The sequence below is a fragment of the Lichtheimia ornata genome (genome assembly GCF_029851405.1).
Source record: "Lichtheimia ornata isolate CBS 291.66 chromosome Unknown scaffold00078, whole genome shotgun sequence".
NCBI classification, from domain to species: Eukaryota; Fungi; Mucoromycota; class Mucoromycetes; order Mucorales; family Lichtheimiaceae; genus Lichtheimia; species Lichtheimia ornata.
The window spans coordinates 72,825-82,007 of record NW_026695398.1 but is presented as its reverse complement, the minus strand read 5'-3'; the positions used below and the strand labels follow the sequence as shown (position 1 = coordinate 82,007).

Genomic DNA, 9,183 nt, shown 5'->3' with positions numbered 1-9,183 from the left:
GTCACTTTGCTATGGAAGTTGGTCACGTTAGCTACAAAATATGGAAAAGCTGGTGCCTGTTTCTCCAAATTTTACAATGAAACGTGGGGTTTTGAATAGAGCAATGGGCTCGGCTTGGCCAACAGCACCTTGTGTGAAAGTTTCGCGTTCAATGTCGCAAATTCAGCCCAAAAAATATTTTTTTGGTCGTCGTCGAAGAGCCGACCCCCAGATCCAGTTTGGCTGGTGGCGCCATCATAATCTGGGGATTGGCAAGCTTGATCGTGAAACTCTTCACACAAGGTGCTGTTGGCCAAGCCGAGCCCATTGCTCTATTCAAAACCCCACGTTTCATTGTAAAAAGTTTGGAGAAACAGGCACCTTTTATGTTTGTAAGCGTGATGCTATATGAAAAGTGGCTCCTTCTTAATGTAAAAGTAAAGGACGGAGAACCAAAAGATGTAGAGGGTTGTGTAACACAGCTACGTTTGCATGAATGGTCAATGTATAATTACTTTACGGATCATCTACGAACAGGCATGTATTGCTAGCTAACGGCCACTTTTATCCAATCACTATTGTTGAACGATGCTCCCTGCTCCAGACTATTTTGATTAAAGTAGGTTGATCCGAGCTGACTTGACTGAGCTGCGGTCAAAGAGAGATTACATCACTCTGGACATAAGCAAAGCACGCTCTCGATGTAGCTCAACCGATGTAATCTTGTGTGAGCGTAACACAACCAAATCAACTCGGATCAACCTACTTTAATCATGGAAATGAATGTCTAGAGCAGGAGCATCGTCCACCTACAATAGAATGCACAAAAGTTGGGAATGCACAAAAGTGGCTATTAGCTGCCATGTATGACATGAAAGTGAGGGTTGCGTACCTTTCATGCATTGTCCCTGAAGTCCTGACTTTTTAGCTGAGTTACCCAAAGAGGTCCTTCTGCATCTTTGGCTCTCCAGGGGTTCCATACTTGATAATGAACAAAGACCACTTCTCATAGCATCATGCTTACAGCATGAGAAAGCCTGCATCTCCAAACTTTACACGAAACGTGGGGTTTTTATTAGCAAAATGTGCTCGGCTTGGCCAACAGCACCTTGTGTGTAAGTTTCACGTTCAATGTCGCAACTAGCCCAAAATGTTTTTTGGTCGTCGTCGTCGAAGAGGTCGACCCCTGTGATCCAGTTTGGCTGGTAGCGACATTTGCGAAATCCGGAGATTGGCCACGATGGACTTCATAGTTTGACACAAGATCGCTTTCACCCCGCCGAGCAACATGGTTCTATTGAAGACCCCACGTTTCATTGTAAAGTTCAGAGATACAGGCACCTTTATGTTTGTAAGCATGATGCTATATGAAAAGAGTTCTTTGTTCATTGTAAAGTAGCATTTTTTTTTTGTATTGATAATGGTTTATTAAGTAGTGGGCTGCTAAGGCCACTACCAAGAACAAGTTGGGTCTGAAACCGGGAGTGAGAAGAAACAAAGTATAAATAATTCAAAGATGGGTCACGAAGACCAAACAAGAGGGAAAAAGAGGAGGGAGGAAGACAAGGCAAGGATGGGTTAGAAAACCCCAAAACTAGGTTTCCATAGCATCAATGGGAGGGTCACTGGATGATGATGGTGGTGATGTGTCCATGCTGGTGGGTTTGCTAATAGGAGGAGGAGTCGTATTGATGCTGGTGGGTTTACTCTCAAGGGAAGGAGGGGTAGTATTGAGGTCTGTAATTGGATCATGCGGTTTATCATTGGGGCAGAGGGTTATCAGTAGTGAGTTTGGCAGGTGGAGTGAAATTGAACGAGGATTGTTGGGGTGGTGATGTCGGCGATCGTTTACGTTTAGATGGACTTGAGTTGGAGTTGCGGGAAGTCGGAGTAACGGCAGCGATTGTAGTAGGCGCTTGCGAGTCAATGGGAGCGGGAGCAGATTTAACACCATTGCGTCTTTACGTAAATGTCCTGTTTCTTGACAATAATAACAACGTGGTTTTGGTCGATAAGGGCATTGTATGCGTGTGTGTCCAGGTTCATGGCACAACGCGTTTTCGACCACGTGGCATGCACGCGAGTGGGATAGGTTCCATCTTTTCGGGAGACTGGGATTGAATGAGATAATTGCTGAGGTTGTATATGAAAAGTTTTTGACAGGGTGTAGTTCTCTGGGGTTAGTGTTGAGATATGCTGTTTCTGCCGGTGAAGTAGTGTTGTTCAAGATAAATGCCAAGCTCAAGGATATTGCCGAAAGCGTTTCAAAGCGTCAATGAGGGCTTGCGTTAGAGTTGTACGGTTGTAAAGTGTGAGATTGACCTTTGACTCATCTCCCATTCTTCAGGAATAGGAAGGATCCAAACAATTGCGTACCATCTTTCATGGTGATTCATGCTTGAGTTTGTTCAACAGTTTCTTGATCATCGAATGTAACTTCTGCAGTGGTGTGCTTCCGGATCTGTGGATGATGGCGCCATGAGCAGCATCTTTGAGAGGTGATTCATAGAGTGCTAGTCGAAATTGTTCATCGCTTATTACTGTACGAGATAAGTCAAAAAAGAAGTGAATGGGGTGTTCTGCACGTCGCCATATTTGCCGAGTGTTGGTCTTTTCATGTTGATAAAGGGTTACCACTTCATTGTCGTGAAAAAGTGAGGTGTATGTGCGAGGTTTATCAGGGGGTCCTTTTGACCCTTGCGATTTTTGACTTTTATCGGAAAGAGCCATTCATTGTAAAGTAGCATGACTACAATAGAGCCAAAGATACAGAGGGACGTGTTGTGTAACTTCAGTCAGTCAGCACAGGCGATGCATGATACTTGTACACTATTTAGGAGTAGTTCCTAAAATGCCCAGTCCTCCCAATCATCTTTGTTGCCCAACCCAATGCATGTGAACGATTCTCCTGCTCCAGCCCAGTATGCCCATCATTGAAGTTTCTTGATCCGAGAGGATTTGACTGAAAAATGCTCAAACACAGAAGTATCATCCAAAATGAGAAAAATTTATCTGGTTAGTTATACGTAAACTGCCACTTGATAGCCCATTCCTCCCAATCATCTTTGTTTCCCAATCCATTGCATATGAACGATTGTCCTGCTCCAGATCATCATCCCCATCCTTTAACTTTCATGATCCAAGAGGACTTGATTGAGCAACGCTTGTACAAAGTATCATTCAACATCAGATCAACCCATTTTGATTTCCAGTTCTTCCTCTCCTTGCTGATTGTCTCTTCCTCCCACCATTCTCAGCTGCTGTCCCATTCAAGTACGTACAGCTACCATCTACGAACGATTGTCCTGTTTCAACCCATCATGTCGATCCTACAATTCTCTTGATCCGATTGTCTTGGACTCAATGCCGAGTTCATGGCGCAGCCTTCTTGTCACTCTACTACAACACACTCTCTTGTACATTCCTCTACCATAATCAAACTTAACAGCGTGCATTGCAGCAGCAGTTCCCATCAGCATAGTCTTCATTGTCTCCAGCAGCGTTCTTTATTTGCAGCAAGATGCCTTGCAGCCTTTATCACGTGAACAGCAGATTGCCATTGCATGGAAGCAGCTTTGTTTACGTGCAGCAACTTGCTTTGATACATACGGATCGTTATGGATATGGATATGGATATTGATATGGATCTGGATCTGGGTATCCCTTGGTGCATGGGATGGAGGGATATGAATGTAGGTAACGCGTGGAAAAAGGGCCTTGTTCTTATGTATCCGTTGTCAGGTCGACCATTCATCATGCTACGTGATCCAATTACCGTACTTCACTCTGTATTCCATGGCAGCTACTACCATCATCCTTTGTGCAACCTGTCAACCAATGTACAACCAAACCACCATCACCATCCATCTGCATACTTTGACACGTTATGCTTCATATCATTCGCCATCAACCATCAAGTCCATCCCACCGTTGATCCATTCACCCTTGCACCATGCACGCCCAAAGGATAGGACCTTTCTTCATCGATGTATTTTCCCCCATTGGAGCAACTCAACATTGTACCTCTCATTAACGTATCTCTTGTGAATGATGTTGGATTAAAAGATTACTTGTGCGTATAAGACATTGCGTTGCCAATCATTTCTAAGTTTCTACAAGACCTTCCTTCTTCCTGAGTTGGACCTCGTCACGTGTGTGGAACTTGATGCATTGTATGATATAAAGATTTATGCAAGATTGACTGTACAAATCCACTTGTGAATGTTGTGGTAAAGGAAAAAGAGAGAAGACAAAGGGCCTGATTGTTTATTCTTTTAATTGGTGGATGGCTTGTTGTGGTCCTTGTAAACATACCATGCTGGAGGGATGGAGGGTTGTTGGACTGGTTTTGTGAGGATGGCACGTATTGTAAAGACCACAGCAATGACCACATTGTAAATCCAACCCATTTCCCTTCTCATTATGCATTGTAATATCTGAAAGCAGTTCTTTGATACCCATGACGATTATGTACCATGAATGCAGCATTACTTTTGTTATACAGTGGGATATTCTTTTATTCCAACTAGAACAAATAATTTGCTCATATCTCATTAGGCCCAGGAGCCAAATCAAGTCGATCGAAACGATTATTGTCAAAAAACCTTGCCGTCACCACACGTCCTCCAAAGAAACGGCCATTCAAATCATTCAATGCTGCCATGGCAGATTCAACGCGTGTAAACTTCACAAAAATGCGTACAGCCTGATCTTCAGGTACTTGTCCACCTGGAACCTATATAACAGTCATGCATGTCAATATCATATTAAATCGCATAGCATGCTCTGATTTGTCATACCTCAAAAATCAAGCATCGTTCTACTTGGCCATATTTGCCACATTCATCTGCCGTTTCCTCTTGAAGCATGTCATCTACTTCACCAGGACCAACCATGTTTGTAAGGAGAACAACAGGTGATGGTGTACTTGTACGTGATTGGGGAGGAGGAGGAGGAGGAGGTGATGGCGATACACTGCTGTGATTGACAATGACACCGCTACCACGACCTGTCGGTTGTACTCTGAGAGCTTCTCGTAATCCATCTTCATCACGTCCTAATCCTTGACCTTCTTGCCATCCATATTTTGCCATCACTTTGCGTGCTACATCTTGAGCTCCACCTAATCCAGAACGCATGGCCATATCCTCATCTTCATCCTCATCCATTGGCATTCGATCATTTCTGTACCAGATGTTTTAGGTATCTCTCTTTTTTTTACGAAATAGATCCATATTTACCTTGAATCTTCTTCCTGGTGTTGTGCTACAGCAGCTCGTTGGCTACTCATTCTTAGGCGACGCATATAAGCATCGTCAGCTGATTCGTTCAAATCGATGTTGGCTTTGGGTTGTATACGTTCGGATGGTGGTGATGGTGAGCGTCGAGAAGCAGGTGGAGAAGATGGTGAATTTGAACGCTGATACAAGTTGGGTGGAGGGGCAAATGCACCTAATTTCCATCTATGAGTGATCTACCCTATAGTCAATGGATGATGAAGGTAAATACTCACGAGCAGGTCGTCGTGGACTAGGTGATCTTGACCTTGATCTTGAGCGTGATCGAGAACGTGAATCGGATGAATAAGGTGACATGGATCGCTGTCTTTGTCTATTACGTCGCTCTTCCATTTGTCGTCGTTTCACTTCCTCTTTGTGTTGACGTCGATCTTCCTTGTATTGTTCATAATCATTGGGTCGAAGTGGATCATAATCTTCATTCAAATCAATAGCAATGGGCTGTTGTTGTTGTTGTTGATTCCCCTTTTTCCCTTTACCCTTTTTCTAAAGTGAATGTGAATGGGATATGATCTTGATATCGTTCTTTTATTGTTCTCTTCTTTACCTTTGCACGAAAACCATTGACATCATCCGTGGCTGTAAAATAGCTGGCATCCAAACGGCGTGGTAATGATGGGATCGTGTCTTCAATCGGATTCGATGATGATGGTGGTGGAGGTGGAGGTAATGGCAAAGTGGAAGCTGCTGCATCTTGTTCCATTTTGGATGGATCTTTACTCACGGTCGTAGTAGAAACCACCTTGGCACCAGCGGGAATAACGGTGCGATTCAATTTGGGCTTGGCCTGAATGGTAGGTTTACGCATGACAGGACGAAAATGACCAAAGGAAGACCAGCCTACGCTCGCACAGCACACATGGAAAGAATATCGGTTGGCATCAGATCCATCTCATAATGAAATATCTCGTATCTCATTTGTTTTCGAGAAAAACAAATATCTGCTTTTGTATGATAGTCGCCCTGAATACCTGCAGGTTTGACGCCAGTCGTGGGTGCCGGTGATGATGTAGGTGCATTATTACTAGTCTCGGATGCTGTTTCAATAGCTATAGTTGTTGTACTAGTAGTAGGTGATGGGGTCGTATTGGTAGTGTTGGTAGTAGAAGTGGTAGTAGTGGTAGTGGAAGTTGTTGCTGCTGTTGCGGAAGATGAGCTTGCACCAGGTGCTGGTAATGATGCATAAAGCCCAGATAAAGAAGAGCCAGTAGTTGTAGGGGTGTTTTTTACATTGTTCGACTTGTCTGATGAAGGCTCAGGCAAATCACCATACAAAGAAAACGGCATTGTGAAAAAGAGAAGAAGGTAATGGTTATGTAGAGTGAGAGAGAAAGCGTCTAGCTACAGTTGCTGCAGCCTGGGATTTTGAAACATGCCGACCACAGTGGCTGAGCTTGTCACCATGCTGTTGTACCTGATAAGAAAGGCATCCCATGGAATGATGTTCTCTTAGCTGCAATCACTTGTAGGCAATGGCTCCCATATCAACATATTAAAGTTATCCCCTTTTAGAAGATCTTCTAGTTAGCTTCATTGCCATCGATCCCATCCCACAAGTTCACGTAGGTAGTTGCCTTGTCAATACCATGGCATATCATATAAAGGTCACATGATGTCTTCTTATCACAAACATAGACGATCACATACAACAGATAACCACCAAACACTTCCAAAGATGATGAATAGTCATAAAATGGCAGACAACAATGCGATGAATGGATAATGTTATTAATGAAGGATTAAACAATTTACTCTTCGTCCTCCTCATCATCACCACCCTCAGCAGCCTTAGCACGTTTTCTCTTAACGCGACCAGCACGACCACCACCATAGGGAGAGGTCAAAGCAAAGTCGATGTGCTTTTGGGAATCCTATTATAGCCAATGATGTAAGTAAATGTGGATCGATTCAATAAAGTTGTCATGAACGTTGTCAAAATACATACCAAACGAACAATGAAGGAAGGCACGTTGACGACTTGCTTGCCAACACGGATGTGACGTTGACGGATGAGGACACGAGCGTGGTGGATAGACTTGGCAAGACCGAGCTTGAAGACTTGGGTTTGAAGACGACGCTCCAAAAAGTCCTCAATCTTGAGACCCAAGACGTAATCGAGCTTCATGCGGCTTTCGTCCAAGACACCAATGCGAACCAAACGGCGAATCAAGGCATTGCCCTCGAAAAGACGACGGGGGTCCTTCTCGTCCAAAGTAAGCAAATCACGAGCAGCACGACGAATCTTGGACAAGGTCAAACCGACACGCCAGACCTCACGCTTGTTCTTGAGACCATACTCGCCAACGAGCTTCAATTCTTGATCCAAACGAGCGGACTCGTAGGGGCGCTTAGGGACCTTGGAGGTCTTGCTGTAAGTACGCGAAGCACCAGTCATGGTTAAGGTGAAAGAGGAGGAAAAAAAATAGGATCTGTCCGCTTGTCTTGATTTACTATACACTTCCCGCCAATGCAATCTTTTTTTTTCTGAGGCTTAGTTCCCCGCCCAACGCATCATGCCACACCTTTGTATATAGACTTGAATGGATGATCATCAATACAAACATACCATGGATGTCCATTTGGAATATCAAAAATGAAAGAGGCAATCCCCCCAATGAGGATCATGTTACTATAGAAACGTGCGTTTATGCTACTACAATTAGCCAAACTATCCAAAGAAGTATTATGGATCATATGATTGGCAGATCGTATAAGCCTCCCAAGAACATCATCCCTATGATATGAACGCATTAACAAGATATAGGTAGAATAGCATGTATGTATTCATGATGCCACATCAATGATAAACGGATATGGTAGCTAATCGACATTGAGTACGTTGCTATGGTGGTTGTCCTGAGAACAAGTGGGATTGGATGGTTGCTATGTATCTTTTGCGGGTGGACCAGGCGCTGTCTGCAGGACCGAAAAATAAAATTTTTGCTGGCGTGCGAGGTTGAATCCCTCTTTCTTCCTTCTGGTAATACGCTGACAGGTAAGCGTGCACCTACTCAACTCATACTTTGATATCCAAATGACTCAATTGTCTCTTCAATTGCTAGAATGCCTCACTCCTTCGGTCGTAAGTAATCGCCCCGTGCAACCAATGCGTTTCAACATGGACCCCATTTGGCTTCTCGATATTGATATTATGTTTGTATAGTCCGTGCTCGTACTCGCCACATGTTCTCGCGCAAGTTCCGCGAGCATGGCGCTATTCCCTTGTCGACCTACTTGAAGACCTACAAGGTTGGTGATATCGTCGATATCAAGGCCAATGCTGCTGTCCAAAAGGGCATGCCCCACAAGTTCTACCACGGGTAAATACTCTTTTCTCTTTCTCTATCATACGAAACAATGATAATTGATCCATTCAATCTATTATAGCCGTACCGGTGTTGTTTACAACGTCACCAAGTCTGCTGTCGGTGTCATCGTCCACAAGCGTGTCGGCAACCGTTATATGGAGAAGCGTGTTAACATCCGCATCGAGCACGTCAAGCACTCCAAGTGCCGTCAAGAATTCTTGGAGCGTGTCAAGGAGAACGCTCAAAAGAAGAAGGCTGCCAAGGAGACTGGTGGTATGTATTGAATGAATGGCTCAAGGATATTTACAGAGATCATAAAAAAAACTCATCCTATGTGTGTGTGTGTGATCCCATTTTATAGTCAAGGTCAACTTGAAGCGTCTTCCAGCTCAACCCCGTGAAGCTCGCCACGTCTCTACCAAGCACAACGTCCCCCAGACCATTGCTCCCGTTCCTTACGAGACTCTTTTGTAAACAGGATGTGAAGGAATAAATCATTTCTCATCTCTCTTTGTTGACATCTTTCATAACAATCCCCCTTTTCGTATTCATTGTGGTCTTGGTATTGGGACATTAATGCATGCTGCAATAGCTCATTG

At 43.9% G+C, this 9,183-nt stretch overlaps 3 protein-coding genes across 3 annotated transcripts; 1 reads left to right on the top strand and 2 right to left on the bottom strand.

Annotated features, from left to right (window-relative positions):
* Positions 1-4,522: 4,522 nt before the first annotated feature.
* O0I10_010896 (uncharacterized protein) lies at positions 4,523-6,563 on the bottom strand (the record flags this gene model as incomplete). The annotated part of the gene is made up of 6 exons (XM_058490870.1): positions 4,523-4,714; positions 4,779-5,163; positions 5,220-5,430; positions 5,492-5,762; positions 5,824-6,116; positions 6,248-6,563. The coding sequence occupies 6 exons, from the start codon at positions 6,561-6,563 to the stop codon at positions 4,523-4,525; spliced, it is 1,668 nt and encodes a 555-aa protein (XP_058338374.1).
* A 461-nt stretch (positions 6,564-7,024) lies between these two features.
* Positions 7,025-7,671, bottom strand: O0I10_010895 (40S ribosomal protein S9; the record flags this gene model as incomplete). Its single annotated transcript, XM_058490869.1, has 2 exons — positions 7,025-7,147; positions 7,222-7,671. The coding sequence occupies 2 exons, from the start codon at positions 7,669-7,671 to the stop codon at positions 7,025-7,027; spliced, it is 573 nt and encodes a 190-aa protein (XP_058338373.1).
* A 668-nt stretch (positions 7,672-8,339) lies between these two features.
* O0I10_010894 (60S ribosomal protein L21-A) lies at positions 8,340-9,058 on the top strand (the record flags this gene model as incomplete). Its single annotated transcript, XM_058490868.1, has 4 exons — positions 8,340-8,358; positions 8,440-8,596; positions 8,664-8,857; positions 8,946-9,058. 4 exons carry the CDS (start codon positions 8,340-8,342, stop codon positions 9,056-9,058), a joined length of 483 nt encoding a protein of 160 aa, XP_058338372.1.
* Positions 9,059-9,183: the final 125 nt, after the last annotated feature.